The sequence below is a fragment of the Hippoglossus stenolepis genome, chromosome 15, assembly GCF_022539355.2.
Source record: "Hippoglossus stenolepis isolate QCI-W04-F060 chromosome 15, HSTE1.2, whole genome shotgun sequence".
Classification (NCBI taxonomy): domain Eukaryota; kingdom Metazoa; phylum Chordata; class Actinopteri; order Pleuronectiformes; family Pleuronectidae; genus Hippoglossus; species Hippoglossus stenolepis.
The window spans coordinates 21,457,416-21,481,495 of record NC_061497.1 but is presented as its reverse complement, the minus strand read 5'-3'; the positions used below and the strand labels follow the sequence as shown (position 1 = coordinate 21,481,495).

Sequence of the window (24,080 nt, the reverse complement as noted above, 5' to 3'; positions counted from 1 at the left end):
TTTCTCATGGTCCAAAATCAAACTCCTCTATGTTAAAAAATGTTTTTTATTTGACCAACTAAACAGCATTTTTTGTGACTTTCTGTAAAATTGTGAGATTATGTTTTTTTTGGGACATTTTCAACTATTTCTCAAGGAATCGTTTGTGTATCTTGATGGAAAAAAAGAATGAAAACCTCCACAATAGAGATTATGATTTCATTGTTTTATTGCCTCAGGCTTGATCTTAAGCGGAACCGTTAAATTTAAGGGGACATTGGCAGAGGTGTGATGTGAGCTCTGCTGAGGATCGGAGTGGGAAAATCACAGAAATGTTTACATGCAATATATAGAGTTTGAACTGCCTGCAGAGCTCAGAGAACAGTTACAAAGAAGTCTGCTGCATTGAGGAGCCACAGCGGCTTCCTTCGTTCTTAAATGGACGATGTGTGGTTACAACCAGGACTGTGTCTGCAGCTGTGTCTACGTGCAGAATCTCTCTCGAGGGCTTCGGTTAGAGAGATAATCAAGAGCCTGATGGTCCCTCTGGCAGAGCTCCAGAGATCCTGTGTGGAGATGGGAGAAACCTCCAGAAGGACAACCATTGCTGCAGCACTCCCCCGATCTGGACTTTGTGGCAGACAGCCAGAGGAAAGCTTCTCCTCGATGAAAGACATTATATAGAAACTACAGGACGGTGGTCTGACGAAACCAAGATTTCTTATTTTTTCCTCAAATCTAAGCGGAACACCTCTTGGATGAGAGGTGAAACAAACAAACAGAAACAAGTCCAGTTGCCTGCATACACTTGTACAACTTCTGAAGATACCTGGAGGACTGAGAATCTTCACACGTCTGAGAGAAACCGACCATGATGCTTACAAGTGGTTATTTTCCTGAAATTTTACAAACTGTATATGTCTGTGTAAAGCATTTTCTACTCTCTGTGGCTTTTTAAAACCAATTCCAACCCGGTGTATCCATGCCCCAAAGCTTACAGTGCTTTATCGTCTATTTGAATGGGACCTAAATGAACATCATGCTGCATTGAAGACTTGAAACTAGTGATTGAGACCATAAACTCCTTATGAAAATGTTTACTGATGTTATAAATGTCATCTATAGAAAGTCTTTTAAAACCAGAGAACACAAGTTTCAGGCACTTCAGCATTGGCTTCGCTCTCCAGACCTGAAGTCAACGTCCATTTTCATCATCAATTAATAATAAATAATGATGAAAGACACTAATATATCTGCTCTCGTTAATGTTTTGCTCCACACACTTAACAATCTAAAGTGCTGATACCTATAAACATTATGGCCATAAACAAACCTCCAGACTGGTTCGTCAGAGTCTGACAATCGTCTTTGAGCTCTATCAGACCAGCTGAGGTGACTTCACGGCACAGCCCGACTTACCCGAGGTCTCTTCCACACCACGCGTCCGATCCTGTTGCCGTGAATAAAGAGCGAGTCGTCGAAGGCGGGGAAGCGGGGGTCCTCGAAGAGCAGGCCACTCTGCAAGCACTGCCTCTTCAGGGTGGAGTACTGCTGCCCCTCGAAGGCCTTCACTGAAGTGAACATCCTGCAGCCCTGAACCACACGACAGGGACGACAAAGAGACACAACCAGTCAGGCCAAGGCTGTACAATGAAAATCCCCCCCCACGCACAGATAACATCATATCATCACTTTCACTCCGTATTCCATCACCAAAAAAAGAAATGATCCAAACCCAAAAAGTAGCTTCTCTCAGCATTTTTAAAACCAATTTACCTTCCCACACCCATGCTCCTCCACACTCACACACACACACACACACAGCTGACTGACAGCGGCACCCAGCAGACTTTAATACCTTAACAGTAAAAGCTCTCAGTGGAAATAGAAAGTCAATGTGCGCTGCTGCCTTGAGCAAAGCCTCGATTCACTGGGTCAAAATGATCAATCTGTCAATTCACCGATGTCCTCCAGGGCCTAATTATCACCGCCATGCACTGAAGGAGCTGTGCACATGCTGGTCAGCTGAGAAGCAGCGGGGGGGCGGAGAGAGCGAGAGCGAGAGCGGAGGCAAACTAAGATGGAGGTGAAGGGATGATCAATAATGAAATGTTGGATTGAGGACAAAGACAAACCTTTCCACATCTATTCAGCTACATCATATACGATTGTTCATTGTTTTGACTTATAAATATCCGGACTAACACTGTGATGATTATCAACGCCAAGGAGGTTATGGTTTCACGCCTACCTCTCTGTTTTTCTGCTCGATTATGCAAACATTATTTCCACGATATTTTGTGGAAGCACGGGACTCGGGCCAAGAAAGAAACTATTAACAACTAATGGTTGGATCCAGATATTTTTTAAATCACTTTCTTTAACATTGCAAGTGCTTTTATTGTGTTGATCCCGATAAAAATCCTGATCTTAAGTAAGATTTTAAAGGAGGTTGGATTTTTTTTCTGCTACTGTCCTGTAAACAATTTCAGTGCAGATCTGGACAAAGGGCATTTTTGTTGTTTATTCAATAGTTTCGCTAATTTGGCTTTTGTTGGACACAATCAATGAAACTCTGTATTGAACTGATCTGTACAAGAATCGACATGAATGCATCAAGATGTGATTCATTGGATTTTTGCAGTAATGAGATGAGGTACTTTAAATCTTCTCTTGGACATCGTGCTGCGTGTTTCATACTCTATCAGGATTCTTGCTCATCAAAGCACGAGACCTGATTCGAACCCGACGGTGTACAGACGTGACATGAACATGACCAGAGGGGGAGCAGGTCGGGTGGGTCCCTGGGTTAAATGTCTCAGTCAGAACTAAAATACATTATAAATAACTCTGGATGCAGTTTTCCTGATTTGAATGAATAATTAGAGATGAAAATGGAGGGGAGAGGTTTATGAATTTTAAAAAGAGGTCAAGACTCAACATCTGCAAATCAGAACAGGCCGGCTGTCCTCGAGGTTCATTTGAATTTCTGACTGAAGTTTAGAATTTATCTTTAGAGGTTAAGAGGAAATCTCAAGTAAAAATTGATAAATTTATTAAAATGTTTTAATGAAAACAAATAATCTTACTGAAAGATTTGTCGTATTTCACTGTAAACAAAAGCATCTTGTCAAAATGATGATGTAAACTTAAAAATATGCTCATAGAATTACGATTATAAGCTTATTTTATTCATTTTCTGTCCCTACCCCTTTAGTAAACTGGTTTAGAGATACATATTTATCTGGTTGCTCAGGAGGGAATAATTCTGGATTTCTTGTGAAGCTGAAAACCTCTGGAAATTAAACAGTTGGTCAGAAAAACTAAGAAACAGCAAAACGTCAACTTGGGCTTTGGTTACTTTTCTGTCAATTTAGAGACAACATGATAACAGATTAATCAAGAAACTAATAAGCAGATTAATCTTACATTACATATAATTAGAAATAAGTCACAAAACCAAATGAGGCACAAAAACGTGCAATAATGTAAAACATGTAGTCAGTGCATGTAACACATGGCAAAAGTGTGAAATCTAAATTTATCTTCCCGCCTGCACTCTGCAGTACAGCGAAGTAATAAAACCAAATCCAGCTTAAGTCTCCTAATGCCACATTATTACCCAGCAGCACTATCAACTAAAGTTATTTTTAATTGGGGTGAGTTGACCTGTTCACCCTTTAGCAGTGCTCAATGACATCCAGCGTCTGGGGAAGAGGAAGTGAACAGAAAATGGAGGGATGCCAAATCAACGGGAAAAAACAGAGCCATGTGAAATACGACGACTGCACCTTTCAAACAGAATTAACCTGACGGCGTCAACAACTGACACGGAGGGAAATCCAATACTTGTAGTGGATTTATGTGGAAAACAGGGCAGGTATCCGTGTTTGGAGAAGCATCATAAAACTCTAGACATCACTTGTCACAGGTAGATTCAAACATGAGCCTCAGTGACGCCCTCAAAACATTCACTAATCTCCTGTTTATAAGTAGACTCCTCTATAATACAACCTCTCAGGAAGGTCCGCGAGTGTACGTCACAAATAAGACCTGGTCTATGTTGTTCTCATTAACTCGGGTCTGCACAGTCTCCGAGCTTGATTAAAGAAAACATCCAGTAGCTTCAATTCAGAGGAATTAACAAGCTAGCTGACTCTTGAGTGAGCGATAAGTAAATTCCTGGGGGAACGAGGAGGTCGCAGTTGGAAGCCAGATCTGACAGATGGCCTGGTGTCTTGGCTCGTGACTGCACCGGGGAGGACCGTGCTCTCATCTGGCCTCTGCAGACGGCCGATGGCATTACCTGCAGAGAGCGAGTCCTGAGGAGATACGGAGCACGATGCCTTTACTACTGTGGTAAACACAGCAGGGAGCACTGCTCTGTGTTAAAGCCACAAGGTAGATAAAGATAAACGGACAGAAAACACTTTATACTCTTGATTATTGTCTGAACTTCCAAGGAATTCTGTTTTCAACCAGTTTTTCCATCTTGAAACAAACAGAAAACAGAAAATCCGACGACCTCATGAAGTTAATGCGGTGAACACATTAACAAACAGTTGCCTAGTTACACATCCAGCAGCAACATCCACGTTCATTTGGAGTCACGCTTCTGTCCATCTGACAAATCTAAGTAATTAGATCTCAATGTATTTTTATCCATCCATCCATTATCTATACCGCTTGTTCTTTAAAGGGTTGCACGAGGAGCTGGGGCCAAACTGTTCACGCTCACATGTACCGATTACACCCCAGAGAACCAGACACGGAGAGAACATGCACACTCCAAGCAGAACGAGCCCAGCCAACCTGGGACCAGTGATCGGCATCGCCATGACGCTCGGAACTTCCAGGAGTTTTGTTCTTAAACAGCAGCTGGTAACCTGGTGCAGAACCTGCTGTAAACACAGAATCTGACGTATTATGACAATATAAAGTTAACATGGGGAGCTTATTAACAAGCGGTTCCCTAGTTACACATGTAGCAGATACAGATAAACATTCACGTTCATTTGGATTCCGTCCATTTGACAAATCTAAGTAATTACATCTTCATTTATTTTTGACCCAATTAATTTTAATCATGTACACGTTGTACAAATCGCGCAGCATCTTGGGACGCAATGCATCTGAGTGAGAGTTGTTCACGCCTGACATCACTTCTCCGAGTGAGAAACAACAGGATCGAAAACAAGTTTGACGACCGTCCTAAAATGTGCATCGTAAAAAAGTGAAGGTTCATTCACGAACATATTAAGGGGCACAGATGCTTTAGTGGGTTAAAAAAGAAAAAAAAAGGAAACATGCTGCTGAACTGCAGACAGATGTTTGGGGAGACGTGATCTGTGATGATATAAGACTTCAGCTCGTCTACAAGTGGGGAAACAACACAGATGGAGAATATTTAATGGATCAGAGTGGAAACTCAATAAAAAAAATGGCAATGCTACAGGAAAAAACATAATCTGGAGACAGGAAGGATACGGTCATGATGTGGCTGAGAACATGGCCACTCTGAGTTTTCTAAGTTAATGGACAATGAAAGTATGGATGTCTGCAAAAATAAGATTCATTCATCATATTGAATAAACTGGAACAATGATGATCTTAATAAATAGAGCTCGGCCGATTTATGACATATTTGTGTCAGCGTGCATGTTTGCTGGTATTCCCCTATTTAAAAAAAAACAACAACACAGAGAAGATGTGAATTTATGTCGACATATTAAATATTAATATATTAATACTCATGATACAGTTCTATATATTTGTGGTGAAGTTTATGGTTAAACTGTAAAATATCAATTCAACATTTTTTGACTTATTAGGAATTATAATCTCTGTATTTCAGTTTTCCTTTCATCTGTGTTTGTTTTTTTGATTGTTAGCAGGATTACGTAATCACCACTCGATAGATGACCATCAGACTTAATGGAAGGATGTGGTTTGGTTCAGGGAAGAACCCATTTCATTTTGCTGTGAATCCACATCAGGGGAAGATCTTTATCAGTATCTGCTCCCCCCCAATATCCATACTGGTTGGGCTCTAATAACTCTAGACCATAACTGACGATGACAGATGATGTTTGAACGAGTGAAACAGGAGAAACTTCATGTTGCTGGGGAGAAATGTGCACAGAAGGAAAAAACCTCTGCTCAGGATGAAAATGACTGACAGACGATTCTGGCCCCAAAACAACGGAGTCATGATTCAGAGATGACGGGGTCCTGCAGCAGAGAGAGGTGGAGGGGGTGGGGGGGGATCCAATCAATCAATGTTCAATACACAGAGGAGCAGAGCAGAAGGAAACAAAGTGCCCCCGACCAACAGATGGGAACGCTGTGGACATAATAGTGCAGCGTCTAATGCGGTGTCATTAGCTTCGCTGTGGATCTACAGTGACAAATTGTTCCTTAAGCTTGTTTTCCACCCATTTCTGAGAATATGTTCCACTGATTTTACTGAACAGTATCAGACGCTCGTCATCTTGTGAGATCGAGGACTTTTTGGCGGCGAGGTCAGAGGAGTCATAACAAACCAATACCCCGGCCCCGCGCCCGTCCACGAGGCCGGGCTGTAACAACACACGAGCGTCGGTCCGGACTGCAAATTGCCTCAGCTTCTTCATTCTGCTCTGCCAGCCTCAGTGAGCAGGAGGAACTGCTGGTCAGCAGATGTCAACATTCATCTCATTCAGCCGCTGTAGCATGGCACTGTGCAGCGTCCTGGCAAAGGTAGCACAGGGTTCTGCTGAGGGCACGGAGGGCACTGCTGAGATGATGGAGGACAAACAAGTGCACTTACTCATGTAAGAGAATAAACCAGCGTAGCGGTAATGTGATATCATTACTGTGAGTTCACCTGCAACACGCAGCGCATACAGAGACTCACAGTTCAGAGACAAGGCTCCATGAAAAGAAGGGAAGCGAATGTGAAGCTTCTGAGGAGACTCAACATAAAGAAGCACATATTTCAAAATGTTATTTCAATGTGTTGTAAATTACATGATGAAAACTACTGCAGCCGAACTGTAACCAACTCTCACACACACACACACACACACACACACACACAAGCTTCGGAGGCTTCGACAGACACGCTCCATCACTTTGAATGTGGTGACGTCATGCGTGGCCAAACTGCATTGTGGTCCGTGTTGCTGCGCTGTGCTTGCAGCAGAAGAACCATCCAATCAAATTGTGTCTGAACGACCGGCTAATCAGATCACAGCAATTAAAAAACAGGTCCTGTCTGACGTCAAACGTCACAATGAGCCTGGAGAGAGGAGGTAGCTGGTGAACCTGTGTTTATCGGATTTATTTCCTGTTTACCTCCCTTTAGCGTTAAACTGACAACTAGCATGGAATCTCGGGATGAAAACGAGCAGTCGTACACGTGGAAGACGCCGATAGAGTCGTGAACTTGGAAAGACAAAGAGATTTTAGAGATTTTGGCCATAAGAGCCGACGCCAATGTTTATGCGATGTTTACAAAAACACACTGCAGCAGAACTTGTACGTCACGTTCTGCTGCTCTACTCAGGCTCCGCCCCCTCGCCTGAATGTTGTGGACATTTTCACGACCCGGACAATCTCCAGCTGCGTTCTTCATATGTGAAAGGACAACTCCAGAGAATGTCCAGATGCAACTGGGTCGTTCTTGTCACACTGACCAATGAACAAGTGTTCATTTTACTAGGAAACCTAGTTTACCTCAATTATTTGATCACTAATATGGCAGTATAATATGGTATTCGTATCCTGGATATTTCCGCTTCAATTCTGGGAGAAAGAGGAGATGCATCATCTATATTTACAGTCTGTAGTAACTCCACAGGTTCTAACTTCCTCCTGCTGAAATCTAGTTGCTAAAACTCAATTCTTGCTGCAGCATTTTAAATCCAAAGACTGATGCAAACACATGACTATTATGGGCTATAACAACAACACCATCAGGGATAAGGATCAACAGAGTCCACAGCCACAGCTCAAGTCCCCAGCAAGAATATTATAGTGGTTTGTTGACACGGGGAAACAGGTTATTTTTTTTTTGCTCCCCCATTAGAAATCCTGATTATAGCTGTTCACAAAACTGTATCACATCATTAACGGGCACAGCGGGCAGCAACAGATTCTGGCGGCGTCCTGGTCAGAGATCAGGGAGGAGTGTGTTCGCGTGATGCTGGTGTCGGTGGCAGTGGTGGGGGGGGAAGTGAGTGATTGAGTCTGCTTCTGCTGACAGGCTGATTACTCTCGGAGAAGTGGACAGGGAGCAGTAATGCACCAGTATACCAGAGAAGGGGAGAGACAGGGATGGAGGGAGGGAGGGAGGGGTGCGCCAGTCCGTCCCTCACCCACACACTCCTCCACCACCTCCACCCCCACCGCCTCCTCCTGCATCAGGGAGGAGGGCTATCCCAGCGTTCCCATCCTCCCAGCATCGTGATCTCCTCTCTGCAGTACCTCCTCCTGTAGGCTTGGCCACGACATACATGAGTCCACACGGTTCAATTTCACCTCGTTAAGTCCGGCTCCAAAGATGATGCACATCACTCTGACTTGTTTTAAATAAATATATTGATTTTACAACCAATTATCAAAATAATTGGGGTCCAAATACCGATTTATAACCATTATTTCATCCTTCAGGGATACAAAAAGACAGAGTTGATGTGTTCTTGTTCATTAAGTCACATTTAATCTGATTAAACAATACTTTTCTCGAGGTTCCATCAGGTAGCAGATTGTTTTGTCTCCCTCAAATGAACATTATCACCAATTAGGCTCATATTACAGTGAGAATACAAGATTAAGGCTTTGCTTCATCCTCAGGAATCTAAACAGAAGTTGACTGAGGTTCATTTTCCTGCTCAGACTGAGACACACCAGGGTTATAAATATCTAATAAACATCTGTATTGGAGGATTACTGCAGTTGTTTTACTGTAACACATCATTCTACATTGTGTGTGAGGAAACAACGACAGCGAGACTCATATTTGGGTTTAAAAAACAGCCGGTGTCAAAAGTTCTCTGCTTTTAAATCCCAGGGAATCCCCTCGTAAACACTACGAGTCTCAAGACCCCACTTGCAGAAACATAACGCCTGGCAAGTCGGGTAAATAACAAAGGGCGTCCGCTCCCCACAAGCCTATTAATGTGCGTTTATCCCCCTGGTGCGCTGCAGAACAATACACTTGTGAAATTATTAATTTATTGCTCCTCATGCAGTGGAAAGCAGACTCCAGACTCAGACACAAAGATGATGAGCTGCTGGAGGAGGAAGAAGAAGAAGTCCCTGCAGCTGGGAGCCAAACTTAGAAAACATCCAGGCTTCCCTGCAGGAGACAAGACTGATATCACTGATAAATCATAACCTGTCAAATGGAGGGGGGGTCACTACTGTGTACATCTCAGGTGCATATAGGGCTTTATTTTGTTATTCTAAAAAAAAAAACAAGATTCAATTTCTATATATCTTCAACAATAAAAGCTCAATCTTTGCCCTGCACCTAGTGAACGTGTATTGTGATGAAGAGCAACCAGAGGCGGTGAAGCAGCAGCTGCGGCTCCGATATCAACACATATTCCGCTATTTGTGCGCAGAGTGGACGCGCACAGCTCGTTTCTCACCGGTGCAATACGGTGTCTGGATAAATATCCCCCCCCCCCATCATCCCCATCCCCATCACCTCCCCCCCCACCCCCACCCTCTCCCTCTCCTCCCCGGACTGAGGCCACATCTGAATCCACGGTCAGTCAGGGACAGGCTCTTATGTGTATTGTGGGGATTTAAGCAGCCGCTTCCTGCAGCCCCCCCATCTCCATCCTCATCTCCAGCCCCGTCTCCACATGCACCTGCCCGGGGAGACGCGCGACGAGCCGGTTACCTGGACGGAGGCCTCTCCCGTGGCAACGTGGCTCCCTCTCGGGTCCTCCTCCGGGGGTCCAGCCGGTCCGGCTCTCGCTCTCCTGGGGGGGCTGCTGGGATTCCTCACCGCTCTCTCCCTCTCTCTCTCTCCCTGGTCCGCTGGAGGAGCTCCTCTCTCTCCCCCTCTCTCTCCTCCTCTCCTCCCCTCAGCAGCGGAGTCAAGCTGCCGAGCACAACACCGGGGAGGAGGGGGAGCCGGAGTAGTGCACCGCTGATTTCAAAGTAAAATCATCATTCAATTAGTTATTTAAAAAGGTGATTACAAATTATATATTTAAAATAAAAATACATTTTGACTTGTGCTTCATTACATCCATGGTGGATCAACATCATTTTGACACTGCGCATATTAAATAATGTAAATATTGGACTTTAGTGTTAATGAAAACTATATTTGTTCACATTTATGAACATTAATGTAGCCGAATTCTCTATTACGATTTCCTCTTCGCTGACTTTAATTATAGATCCTAACAGACAATGATAAATCACTCTTAATGCAGAAAGAAACTACAAACGTGATAATTCTCAGGCAGGTTCTGTAGACCCAGTTAAAGCGGGTTTGTTTACGGGGGACATGGAAGATAATGGTGTCGTGGGAAAGTGTAAGTCACGTTGAATAAAAAAAACACGTACATCGTGTCTTTAAACGCAGGTTTTCATGAGTTATGGCAGATTTTTAAACAGAAATAAGCCGAAGCTAATTAGCGTACCTTAATTGATTCTCAGTTTACATCTGTTCAGCTCACACGGTTACTTCCACTCATGTTTCTCTGATATAAATCTCCTGTTCCTTCTTTTACAGTTTAAAAACATCCACAGAACAAGGTCCCAACTTTCCCTGAGTAAAAACAATCCTGATTTAATCCCTGTTGATGGAAGAAGATGCCCAACTGTGTTTTATTTTGAAGGTACAAATCGGAAGTGCTTTGTTCTCTGTTCAAGTGGTGGTGGCGGTGGGGGTGCTGCAGACTGAGCATGCGCAGAGCTGCTGTAATAAACAAGAGGATGAAATGTGCAGCAATTAACACAAATATCCATCTAATTAAAAGTGTTAAAACACATGAGAAGAATAAAACACTATGTTTATGTTTGAGGGATAAGATGATACAGATAACAGCAGAAATAACTGTGTCAGGAAGCTTCTTCTGGACAATAAGGATGTTCTACAGTCAAATACTTTATATTCCAGTCAAAACATTAGAGGAAAACTTGAAGAATCCAGGTCCCGACAGTAAACCCTGATGAAGGAATGAGCAGGTACTTGTATTTTGTGCCTGGACCTGGATTATTCAGGCCATTGTTTTTGGAAGACCAGTAGCGTAAAGATTATCTGGTGATTTCTGGTACAAACCTAATTTCTGAACATATTGTTTACAGAATAAAAATGTGAAGTTTTATTGTTTGAAAAGCAGAACTTGACTAAAAGTAAAAAGATTTGCGGTGCACACCTATGTTCAGGTACATCCCCACCACCTCCCTGAAGAGAAAATACTTTGTTAATAATAATAATAATAATAGAAATAATAATAATAATTTCACTGTGCAATTCTAGACACCTTACAATATATCCTAAATGAACATAAATCAATCAATAAAATCAGATTAGAACACACAAACACACATCAATACAACATATGTGACACAAGAAAAAGGTTAAATAGTAAAGCACAAATTTGAAATCAGTTTTATGTGGAGGTTGTTTATGTGGAGGTTGTTTATGTGGAGGTTGTTTATGTGGAGGTTGTGCACCTGCTGCTTGGTTCCTGCAAAGGTTTGATGTGTTGGTTTGGCACCATCTCCTGGTCAACCTCCACTGGTTTAATACTGTGCTTATATGTGTTTATGTACATTTGTTGTGTGTGTTTCTTTGATGCTATTTATGTTTATTGTCGCATACTTCACAAACGACACAGCAGCGCAAGGGGAAAATATAGTAAGAATAAAAGTATGAATAAAAATGTAGTTCCATCTCTTTATATACAGTCTATGGTTTATTTATGTATTTGTCAACAACCATTACTAACTTTAACTGTTCCTGTGAACTACAGGTGGACTCTGCTCTATAAACAGATGATAAATGATAATATACCAAAATAAATACTGTAAATTTATATACACTTCAAAAAGGTCCTTATATCTGCTTACAGTTACATTACAGTGGATTACAGATCATTTTATTTGTGTATAAAAATGCTAAATTACAAGAGGGAAGGGGTTAAAGTTAAGTCTTACCATAAAAACAATTAATCAGTGGCGGAAGTTCCCTTTAAAACATTTCCCCAAACTATAAATCAAACATATAGTAAGACTTGTTTTCCTGAACTAGGATGAATGAGAAGCCAGCGTGTTGTTTTATAATAAGGTGCTGTTTATTTAACCATTTTATTATTCACATCTCATGGTACACTCTCCTATAAAGTTTGAATTGTAGTATTTACCATGTGTAATACTGACCTCAGCCTCTTCTCCCAGGCTTCCTGCAGAAAAGAGCTTTCACAAACATGAGCTCCCGTTTTAACTCCCAACACCACCTCTGCCTCTGGGAACGTTTGACAGAGGGAAACAGACTCTGGATTTATAGCAATATGCTCATTTCCTTTTCCACCTTGTCCCTATTTTTGTAAACCCAGGGACAGAGGCTGGACGTGGTTAAGAGTCGGAGTCTACTTCGCTGTCGGGTTCAGTCCTGCAAACTGTGAAGTGCTTATCTGGCTATTTGTACACACTGAACGTCTGGATTAAGTGCTTGATCGGTTGACCTCTGACCGCAGGGAGTCACGACAGCGCCAGGGCCTCGGCGACGCACCGACTCGTCGCCCTCGAGCGAAGAGCGCCCTGCTGTGTTCTCTCTCGGTTAAGTCGGTGCAGGTTTGACGTGGATTAAAACTGGACTGCAGGTATTTTGAGCTCCAAAGTTCCTTCCCTGTCGGCATGCCTCTAGACTTGCACAAGCGTCGAGCAGGAGTGTTGTAGCGGCCGCCCAGACGACACAACCATGGCATCAGAAACTCACCATTAACATTGAGCGGCCTCATCTGGACAGCAAAGGTAACTCCCTCCATCTAAAAACACGTAGAACCACTTGGTGCAGACTCCCAAATGCAACATTTGCATTCTTGTCTTTTTTGTTTTTCTTTGTACAACTTTAAGGCAGGAAGTTCCACTTTTTCTTTTTTTTTTTTAAATAGGTCTCGGTGTTAAATTCATGCCTCCCTGCACAAGTTTTTTGAATTTATTGGATTTTTTATTCTAAATAGAGGACGGGGAGCCTGGAAGTACTCTAGTGTCCATCAGGCCTGATCCACTGAAACCACAGTCGACACAAGTCATCCCGACGCGTTGTGCTAGGCCATGTAGATGAAGGTGTTTATATCGGTCTCATCCCTCTTTATGTACTTGTGATCGATCAGCCACTCGATCTGCTCCTTGATCATCTTCTTCTGTGGTAAAAACATGTTCTTTAGGATCTCCACCAGCTCCGTCTGCAGCTGGGCGTTGTTGATGCGCTTCCTCATCTTCATGATCTGGATTATCGCCTCCTGGACGCGAGTGAGCGTAAAAGACAAGTGTGGAGAAAGGGAAAACAGATGGATTACAGTGTAACCTCAAACCGCAGATGTCTGTTCAAAGTCCACGATGGGAAATGTAAGATGATAACGTTTATTCACAGTTGGGGGGGTTTCACATAACAGCGGTGTCTTCCCCTGCACGCTGCGAGCTCGTCTCCATACCTGTGTTCTTAGTATCCTGAGCTGGACGATGCCCTCGTTCTCCTCCTCCCTCATTCGCTCCGTGGTGAGCTGCAGTCGACCAATCAGGTTGATCTTCCCCCTTTTCTGCACCTTTGAGTTTTTTCTGAAAAAATAAATGGAAAACAAAAAACACTAACTTCCTGCATCAATGCACATCTCCATCGTGTTTGACTGGAACTTGATTTTGACTTGTGTTACATCCACATTTAGACTTTACTCAGGCCAAATGTTTCTGTCTGAGCCAAACCGAGTAGAGTCCAAGCCGGATCAGAGCATGACAGGTGTTTTATAGGTTTCTGTGTCGACTCAGCCCGTGAGCAGTCCCACAAACCACAGACTAAACCCCTTCTCTCATCTCTTTTCACAAATATCTGAATAAAAAGGGGGCATGTTGAACATACTAGCTGTGTATGGACTCATTCTACGAGCTGAGCTGCAATGAGACGGTCTGGTCTACCAAGGATTTCCCCTGAATTGAGGCACAGCTACTGTTCCTAACGTAGAGTTTCTTACATGAGAGAAAACTCCTGGTTGACGTAGAATAGTGTTCCTTCTGCAAAGTCTTTGGGTGACGACACCACCGGGTCGTACGACAGCACCTGTCGCTTCAGTTTGGGAAACGCCACCAGAGACTGGGAGGATTCAGAAGAATAAGATGAGTTCAGGAAGAAATGTCACAGAAACAGCATTTCAGTGAATAAAATATGTTCAGAAACATGAACCTGCTGGTGAATTGGTGACAGACATGATGGAGCCAAACTGCCAGTTTTATATTTATCATTTGTCTTAAAACATCCGTATACCCCCCCATGTCTTTCTTTACCCAGAGAGTGCGTCGCAGCTCCGCGTCCGGCAGCTCGGTGGCTAACTTTAGGTTTTCAAAGCTGATCCTCTCCCGGGGCCTCTGGTTCCAGGCGAACAGCACGGCCAGCTGAAAGGTGGTCACCTCCAGATCGTACTGACCCACCTCGTTCTTAAATGTTATCTAGAGAAATGAGGGAGCATTATATTTAGTCCCTTTCACAGAGAGAGCCAAACGGATCAACACTCAAGGAGTGGAGCTTCAAACAGGAACTTGTACAGTTGCACTCACAATGCCGTTGGACATGAGGTGATGCCAGTGCAGCTTCCTCCCACTGTGGTTCTTCTTATAGAAATCTTCTACCTCTGGTATCAAATCCTCCAGCTCCGTAGGAAGCGACACAAAAACCTTCTCGCTGCTCCTCGACCAGGCTCCGGCATTTAGGATCTTTATGTTGACGGAGTCCGCTGCGAGGGAACGTACGTGGACGTCTTCTTTACTTTAAAACACGTTTTCAACCTTAAAGTATATTATGCTGTCTATACATATACAGATGCACCGCTCACCTGGTAAAGCCAGTTTGTTGTGTTTATGCATTTCTTTGAACGATTGGTTGAGGTCTTCTGATACTTTGATGTCTTGAAACATTCTGGCGAGCTTGTTGACATAGTCAGCAGGCATTCCTACTTCCTGTTTCGGACCGATAAACAATTTACAGTTTTAATAGGCGATGATTTCATTGGTATTGCTGCTAGTCTTGTATCAATACTGTTCATATTCCATATCTATTTCTTACTGTACATATCTTGTTTATTTACATATGCACACTCTGTACTTTTACTGCTTTTTTGCCCTTCTGGTTAGATGCTAAACTGCATTTCGTTGTCTCAGTACTTGTACTCTGTGCAATGACAATAAAGTTGAATCTAATCTAATCTAATCTAATTTTATGGCTTCAATCAAACAACTTTTCAGATTAGTAGAAAATAAAGTGAACAGCAAACGTCTCCACCCGTGTCCCTTACCCTGAGCCACTCCACCATGTTCTCCTCTATCTCGCTGTCCGCTGAGATGTCCAGGATGAGACGTCGGGTCAGGTGGGCTTTGTGGTAGCGCATGAACACATCTTTGTTCTGGACGTACTTCAACACCAGCAGCTTTAAAAGAGCACACAGATGGATGTAAAAAATATATATGTCGTTTAAAAACAATACAACAGAACACAAGTGCTTGCTGACACGCACCACTTCCTTGAGCTTGGCTTCTATCTCTTCAGACGTGAGCTTCTTGCTCAGCGGGGTTTTCCTCAGGAGCATGTCACAGTAGTTGGCCAGCAGCTCTGGACATTTTGACTCTGGTTGAGTTTTCAGACCTACCCTGTACAAACGGGCAGAATAATAAATAATAATAAAGAGCGCACTCAGGCATCAGAAGCTGGATCTCACACAGGGATCTCGTCTCTTACCCTTTCTGTTTCAAAGGAAGCTCTAACTTAAATATAGTGGCGTCGTTCACGACAGCTTTGTACGCCTGTGGAGAAGTTTGGAAAATAGTTAAGGATCTGACAAGCGCCTCCTACAACCACAGCGTACTGGTAGTTAAAGTGGAGCTCACTTTGTCTCTGGCTGTGAGGAAGCGTGGGTCGTCCTGAAAAGCTTCTTTCACCAGTCGACTGAAGCGATTAAACAAGGTGAGCAGCTGCTCCACGTATTTCTCTGAGTCCTGCAACAAAGAACAGATGAGGAATCCAAGAGTTTAAATTCACATGCACCATTAGAAGAACACGTTTTATTAATAGTGCTGCCTGTTGCTAAGATGTATTCTCAAAGCTAAGAAGGAGGTACTCAGCGCCTCAAGCTATGATATTAACTTTTTATTGTGTGTAACACTCACAGAGGTGATGGTCTCTGCTGAGGCCACCATATCCGCCAGGCCAGCGTTCATGATGTGATCCTCCAGGTCCTTCAGCATGGGTTCGATCCCGCTGGGCACTTTGTCCATCAGGGAGAACATCAGATGTAACTCTGTGGAGCAGGAAAAAGAAATGTCTTTACTTTGAGTCAGTGTAACTGCTCAAAATACAATTACACACCAACACCAGAGACACAAAAGGCTGAATGATACTGGTCAGACATGGTGAGTTCAAATATCCCACTAGCTGAATGTTTATCGTCTTGTTTTATATTCTATAGCTTGAATTAAAAAACCAATAGATGCTAGATAATAAAAATAACCATTAGCCTGAGTCCTACAGTGGAAATCCAATACTAATGTTTCCAGGCTTGTCTCGGTGTAGCACTAAAAGTATAAACAATGTTAAATACTAAGCTTTTGTTTGGCCGCTGCATCATAAACCTAGCAGAGGACAGGCTACATTAAATTACTATGGCTGCTCTTAGTCCACTGGTTGAATCAAACTGCACAACAACAGACACACACATGCACATACAAATGCAATTGCAAATAACAATGTGTGTTTAATGCAGCACAAACACAGAGCACATGATGTCTCTCGTAAAAATATTCTTAAAATCTATATTCAAAATGTTATCTTAAGAGCAATTTGTATTGTATTTTATCTTTGAATCAAGAAAAGTGTTGGGAACAAACATAATAATGCATGAGCTCATCTGTCAGACCAAGTGAGTTTTAAGAGCCTGTGATGTGTTTCTTAACTTAACGGCCATTTGAGGACAGAACCTTAAAACATAGATGTATGTATGAATGTTAATTGAATTGATGTGTTGATAAACGGGTCGAATCAGAGGCCAAATTATAATAACTCACTATAAATTGCTTTTAAAAACAACAACACTCTCCTATCCCTTTATCTTCATGATGTATATCTTACCTCCATTCCCCACTTCCAGCTTTTGTCTGACGTCTGAGGACTTCATCATGGCTAAACCCGACACATGGACCATTACACATTAAGAGGACTGATGGAAACAGACATAAATGTTCTACAAGATGCTGGACAAGAGGGTTTGGTCAGGTCTATTTCCTGGTGCAAACCTGAGCTGGCTGTGCCTTTGGTGGGAGCGGTCCTGCCGTACTCACTCTCTGTTTCATTGCGTTTGATCATGCCTGGGCACTCGGCTAAGATGGTCTCCTTGAACGACGTTACTAGAGCGTTGACGCAACACTCCATTAACTGGGAAGATGAGCAGAGGAGGAACAACTCAGGAGAAATGCACACGTTACAGTTTTTGTTTTTTAATGGCTCAAATGGATGATGTGTAGAAACTCACTGCTTGTACAGAGTTACAGTCCCGTCTCGTCTCCAGGTATCGCAGTGCACGTTTCTCCTCTTCCCTCAGCTTTGAATCAGCCTGGAGAAAACACACAGCAAAGCACACACAACACAATTATTACAACATTTACACACATTTATTTCACATAAAATCTCATCTCTATGGCCTTGGTATTCTGACTTTCTTTGGATAGAGACTTAAAAACTTTTGGATGGTTACTTAAACCAACTTCATTTACACTCAGTGTTAAAGTTTGACCTGAATATTTCTGGTCCCTGCTGTGTTTTAAAAGACTCAAGTTTCAGCCCGATGTTGTGAAATTTAACTGTGAGACAGAAGTTAACGTGAGTGAATCAGCGAAAAGAATCTCCAGAGCAGAAACTGTTGCCACACAAGAAATATCATATGTTTTATATTATTTACTGACCAGCAGCAGATCATTTTTATATTCTCATCTTTATGAGCTTGATTTTCCCCCATTTTTGGATCAAGACTGAATAGAAATAATGTTTATCAGCAGTCTCAGATACATATTTAATCAACAGTCGTAGTAAGAAGATAAGTAAGAACATCTCTTTCCAGGGCCTCTAAATGAAATAAACCTATGACTCATATTTCACTCACATATTTCATGTAGTTTTGGACGCCATTTTGCTGGAGGTAAGCGGGGGCCTGTGTTCTGTAGAAACGCTCGGTAGAATCCATGTACGCCTTCTCAAAGTTGTCTCTGTAGATCTGCAGCTTGTCGTCGGGGTTGGAGCAAAGATTCACTGCACAGAGAAGAAACAGACAAGAGGTCGACAAGAGTCCGGATCAGGAAAAAGTAAGAGAACAACGCAGAGATGTAAAATTCAACTTACAATATTTAAAAGATCCCAGAAAATGGAAAAATGACATTGCACAACCAAATATCAGAGTGAGGTGTAACAGCTTGAAGGTACACTGTGGAGTTTGACCACTAGTTGCTTTATGGAGAAGGGTTTTTATTTATTTATATTCTGTTTGTATCATGCATGTGCAACAGGACGTCCAGGCATGTGTGAGCAATGGCACAGTTAAAGGCTACAAGCTCGAAAAAAAACATATCTTGTGCAATAATGTTTCACAAGATAAAAACAAGGATTTGCTGTGCTTATGATTTACATGACGAGTTATTAGGCAAAAGAACAATTTAGATGTCTTTAATGCTGCAGTACACCAAATGAAGACATGTAGATTAATCTAATAAAGTTAATTATTAAAATTATCTCAAATTATTGCACACAAAATGGTTCTTAATATCTTAAGTCAACATTAAACCAACAAAGAGAGCAAATGGAGAATGACGTTTGTCTGAATGAAAAGAGGGAGTTGACTTTATAGCGACACAGTGAGATCTCTGCTGAATGTGATTACCTAACGCTCTCATGGAACAACAGGGCCTTTCGGGGTTGGGATATGTAAACAATAAGGTAACCTGGGTTACTGTTTCTCACCGTAGGACTCCCGCACTCCGATGACCAGCTGGGAGTCGAAGGCCTCTCCCAGCCTCTCAGCGTGGACCAGTTTCATAGCACTGTCTTGTAACCTGTTTTTAATGTTGGAGAAAATGGACTCGTTCCACGTGTCCAGCATCAGCTGCACAAAGAGGACAGACATGCAGTGTTATTTACATGAGATGCTTCTTTGAATCACAGAGAAACCTTTGTTAAAACTCTTTGTTTACTCCCTCCTGCAGCTTCTGACCTTGCGGACGATGCTGTCCTCCACGTTCGACTTCTTGTTGCTCCCTTGCTTCCCCATCAGAGTGATCTCCAGCTGGCAGAAAGGTTTGGGCAAGATGTCGCACTGCGTGAAGAACTTCCTCCATTCTACGATGTAGGCCTTCAGTAGCGCTGTGTCGTCCTGATGACTCAACACCCGCTGAGAAAGATTAAGAAACAAAGGGACAGGGCTGATTACCTCCTGCAGAATGCAACTGACAGACTCACAGATATTAAGCAAGAGGAACCGTACTTTAGCAGTGAAAAGTAAAAAGTGCTGGAGTGGAGATGTCTAAGTGCTAATTAAGGCACTTAGGATGTAAATGAAGTGGACACATGGGGAAATAAAGGAACACCAGGAATACTGTTAAGTCAGGAAACAGAATCATTTCACAGATGATGGGACAAAACTCCCAGTTTAGTCCTGGTCTCACCGCTTGTGCTTGTTTGATGAAATCTAGGATGTCCTCTTTGAGGGCCTGGTGGATCTTAGCTGGACCTTTGTCATCCCACAGACACACAGCGTGGACGTCTCTGCGGGAAACCGAGAGGAGGCACCATGTTACCTGTCCTGGTTTTACTGGTTATCAGGTGAAAACCGCTGCATCAGAGTGAACTTACGAGAACAAGTCAAACCACTGTTGTTTGGTGACGGACTCCTGTCGTAGGAGCTTCAGTACGATGGGACGCATCTGGTCCCATTTGTCCTCGAACTGAAGGGAGCCTTTGTTCTGGAAACACACCGGAGGAAAGTGAACTCTGTTATTCAAACTGTTTATTCACAAAATAAAATAGTTAATTACAATTAAAAATCCTACTGTATGAACTTACCCTTTTTCTAACCTCTCTTTAAATATCTGCCAATTTTTAACTTGCTTAACAACAATGAAATAACACGTCAAACATATAAACAGCAGCATTTTGTATTGAGAACGGCACAATAAAGTAAATATCTAAGTAGTACTAAACCCCGTGTACAGAATTTGTCCTGATCAATGATTAATGTGTTCATTACTCTTCTGACTTTGGTTCAGGGTTTGATTAATATGCCCATTACTCTTATTGTGAAAAAAATCCCAGTTTTGTCAAGGTGAGGAAAACAACTGTGTATTCTATTTTATTTATTAAATTACTAGATTATCATAAAAGAAGGAAAACAAGTAAACCTGACAAGCTGGAATCATTGAAATCATTGCCATACATTTTCTGTCAATAAATAAGTTGACAAATAGATGCAACGCCTTGTCGTGATTTCTCTCTCTAAGAGTACAGTACACTTGTAGTGGTAAAACATTATTACAGACTTTTATTCCTTCTGATGAAGCTGTTCCAGAAGATAAATTGGTGACAAAATCCAGGAAAAACCCTGAATCAGTGAGTTGAGAAACGTGCAGAAACAAATGCAGATGTTTTCATACAGGCGTGGGGGCTGTGATTGATGTGCTGAGTATTATATGACTCACACACTACAGCCTTCACAGTGAGCAGAATCAACTGAACACCTACGGTAGATGTCAGAGCCACGTGTCTAACACGTCTATAACTAATCTTGATTTGTCCTTCCACTTGACACTGATCTGAATAAATCACAAAGCAGCTGCTATTTCTGTACAATTACAAAAAAATATTACAAAAAGGTGCAATCTTCCTTCTACTGCCAACAAGTACGTGCTTTAATGCCCATGCATCCATCACCATCCCACACACACATATAGACGAGTTAATAGTATCTGCTGCTCTGTTCCATGGACATTGTTACAATCTGAGCAGGCACTCTCAGCCGTTGTTGCTATTTCTGAATTAAAACCCAGTACAAAGCCGTCTGCTGAGGACTGAAATAGGCCTGGCTTGTTAATGAAGGTTGATTACTGTGATTGCGGATGTTCACTCATGTGCATCAGAGCGACTGGTTGCCATTTTCGTTTGCGGGCAGGGGCAGAGCTAAAGAAGAAAGTAATGCCGAGGTCTACCTGCCTAAGACGCTAAAGACTTGGACCTATGGATGTTTTGATGGTCCACAGCGCCCCTGAGGTGACTGGATTTCTACTGGATGGTTAATAACCAGTTAACAAACATTGTTATTGTTTGAAGAAAATCTAAATGTTCACCCATACTTGTCACAAACTTGTCCTTTGCTGTGGACTAATGTAATCAGTCTTTCTGGGGGGGGGGGGCTCTCAGCTCAGGGCCCCAGGGGGACTGCCTGCCTTGCCTACCCTGTTGCAACGCCCCTGGATGGAGACAGCTGACATGTGTGCTCCCATGCAGACTTTAGCTTTGTGTGGTGTGTGTGTGTGTGTGTGTGTGTGTGTGTGTGTGTGTGTGTGTGTCCATCACTGGTCTCCTGCAAGGGACACTTGCAGGAGACCAGTGTTTGGTCCGCAGTGTGATTCTCTAAGAGCTGCACCCAGACTCCTGGCTGGTGTGCCACCTCCTCCTGTGCCACCTCCTCCTGTGCCACCTCCTCCTGTGCCACCTCCTCCTCCTGGCGGTGTGATGTATGACCGTAGCAGCCATACGTGCCTGCGGAGCTCCGCGTTGCTAGCGAGGCAGCAGCAGAGGATTAAATGCACAGAAAGTAGCTTGTAGCAGCTTTAGCTCGTCTCACAAGGAGCTGCACAGCTACAGACACTCACTGACAGATGATGTGAGGGTCTGTTGCTAACGTGCACACACACACACACACCTACACCCACAAACACAAACACACACACTCTATAGTTGTAACTCAGCCTCAGGTGAAGCTAACAACACGCGTCATCAGCCCCGCCGCCTGCACCTTCACGTTGAGCTGCTTGTGTTTAGCTAGAAATCAGTGAGGTGCACTTAGCTCCTGTTAGCCGGAGGTAAGTTCACAGCTGCCCGCAGGAGGGGACGCGCGCAGCGGAGCCGCGTCCGGCTCCGCGGGGCTGCTCGCTGGCGTCGGGGCCGGACACCGAACCCACAACCCGCGGGTGACACCGGCTCCAGCCCGCGAGAACACGCGAAGAATTGAATTGAAGCGGCTCCTACCTTTAGCAAATTAGACGTCGCCATGTTCCCTCAACTTATCCTCTCGTGAAACCTCGCGAGAGCTGCGCAGCGGGCAGAGATGAAGCTTATCACACTTTAAAAAAAACAAAACAGGATTTAACTTTTTATTAGTTAATTAATTTAATTATGAATGAATAAAAGAGGCATTTAACACATTTGATCTTGTTTCGTTAGTATTTCTTCTCTCAGTAAAGTTTAAGTCATTTTTCTTTTCTGCGCTTGATATTTTAATTGTCTTTATCTTGACAGAAATAACAATATTTGTGATTGTATATGTAGAAAAAACTCAAATATCAGACGTTGTCAGTAAAACACATTATAAAGTCTAACAATATATTGCAATAAAAAAGACAAATGTCATGAGCTGAAAACATCAAAAATCAGCCCCAAAAAACGATAACAATTTTTTTTAAATAGATGATGCCAATTTTAAACAGTAGGATTTTTTAAAACTACCCTTTATATACAAAAAAAAGTCAACTTAAATTTGATATTGTTTATTAACATATTTTTATAAAAATTTGTGTTGGTACAACTGAAAAGATGTAGACCCAAAGAAGTCATAATCTTTTAGAGTAGAAAACAAATATTTACTGAATATAAAATTAACAGGGAACATTAAAACTATTTTAAAAAAAGCAGGCAATGAAAAATATTAAAAAGCACATATTTTTGTATCTATGTATCATCTTCCATTCATGTCCATAATTGTGCTCACATCTCGCACTGCACCACCAGTTATAGTCATATTACATGTTACAAGTATTTCATTAGTGTGGGGCTTTTTAAAATTGTTATATACTGTAGATGTAACCTCAGGCAGCTTAAGGTGAGTATTTCGCACCGTGTTTTTGTTTCCTCACTTATACTTCTGTCAATATTCCACTGAAATCTTTGAAATCCTACTTATACAGCTTGAAGTATCCTACTGCAACATTGCTGGTCTGGGCAGAAGTACAAGTGGTGGTAACATCTACTGTGTCTTTTTTATCTATTTATACTCTTTAGCTCAGGTCTTATGACCTTTATTCCACTTTCCAGCAGAGTCTGGTAAAACTGGGAGAGCAAGAGTAAAAGGCAAACCGTGCGTAGCTGTGTGTAACACACTGGGAGCAAAGCTGGAGATAAGAAAACAATATTTCTAAAGTTTCAAGGACGGTTTTTGCTTCTCCTCATGATGTTTGTTCATTCTTTCTCCGTCTGATAGGCTCGGTCAGATGCTTCCTCACACACGCGAGGGGAATAAGGAGAACACCAGCAGGTTTGGTGAACAGCACTCGGTAAACAAGGAAATACATTATTATGGCTTAAGATTCTGAAAATGAAATTAGATTTTTAGAAAAGTCGTATATTTCTACTGATCTGGTGGATTTTATTTCTCATGTTTTTAGAAATTAAGAGTTAGTGATCAATTGTGACAATTGTTTCCCACAAGAAAAGTTTGTGAGGGAAAAAAACGTCATATATTATAACTTGACATAATGGTGATTTGGTAGTTTTGAATCTCTTTTTGAGTTGTTTGATGTATCTTAGTTTTCTTTTGGGTCATTTTGAGGTAATTTTGCATCCCTTGTTCTTATTT

General features: G+C 42.3%; 2 protein-coding genes across 8 annotated transcripts in view; both read right to left on the bottom strand.

Annotated features, from left to right (window-relative positions):
- Positions 1–10,037, bottom strand: part of capn5b (calpain 5b) — a 30,262-nt gene extending 20,225 nt beyond the window's left edge. The window contains exons 1-2 of the mRNA XM_035178718.2: positions 9,872–10,037; positions 1,399–1,572 (exon numbers count right to left, since the gene is read on the bottom strand). Of these exons, the coding sequence (XP_035034609.1) occupies positions 1,399–1,563 (165 nt within the window). The 5' untranslated portion in view covers positions 1,564–1,572; positions 9,872–10,037. The remainder of the gene's footprint in view (positions 1–1,398; positions 1,573–9,871) is intronic.
- A 2,225-nt stretch (positions 10,038–12,262) lies between these two features.
- cul5b (cullin 5b) lies at positions 12,263–22,535 on the bottom strand. Of its 7 annotated transcripts, none has more exons than XM_035179065.2 (20): positions 22,478–22,535; positions 20,087–20,196; positions 19,900–19,999; positions 19,449–19,625; positions 19,199–19,340; positions 18,348–18,493; positions 17,721–17,801; positions 17,485–17,623; positions 17,321–17,371; positions 16,363–16,493; positions 16,084–16,191; positions 15,935–15,999; positions 15,714–15,846; positions 15,495–15,626; positions 15,036–15,159; positions 14,761–14,960; positions 14,491–14,652; positions 14,181–14,299; positions 13,647–13,770; positions 12,263–13,454 (listed from the first exon to the last, which is right to left on the bottom strand). In XM_035179065.2, the coding sequence occupies exons 1-20, from the start codon at positions 22,499–22,501 to the stop codon at positions 13,260–13,262; spliced, it is 2,463 nt and encodes an 820-aa protein (XP_035034956.1). In that variant the 5' UTR covers positions 22,502–22,535; the 3' UTR covers positions 12,263–13,259. The 7 variants fall into 7 exon arrangements, with proteins under 7 accessions (XP_035034956.1, XP_035034957.1, XP_035034958.1 ...); XM_035179066.2 differs by having other exon boundaries at positions 14,761–14,936; XM_035179067.2 differs by having other exon boundaries at positions 17,530–17,623.
- Between the last annotated feature and the right edge of the window lie 1,545 nt (positions 22,536–24,080).

Bases quoted from the DNA above. Each gene is read 5' to 3' on its own strand.
- cul5b (XM_035179065.2), bottom strand. From the start codon at position 22,501: ATGGCGACGTCTAATTTGCTAAAG. The intron at 19,626-19,899 runs GTGAGACCAGGA...AATCTTTCTCAG, and splicing joins TCATCAAACAAGCACAAGCG to CGGGTGTTGAGTCATCAGGA. The intron at 14,300-14,490 runs GTAAAGAAAGAC...GAATCCTCCCAG, and splicing joins AGCTGCGACGCACTCTCTGG to TCTCTGGTGGCGTTTCCCAA.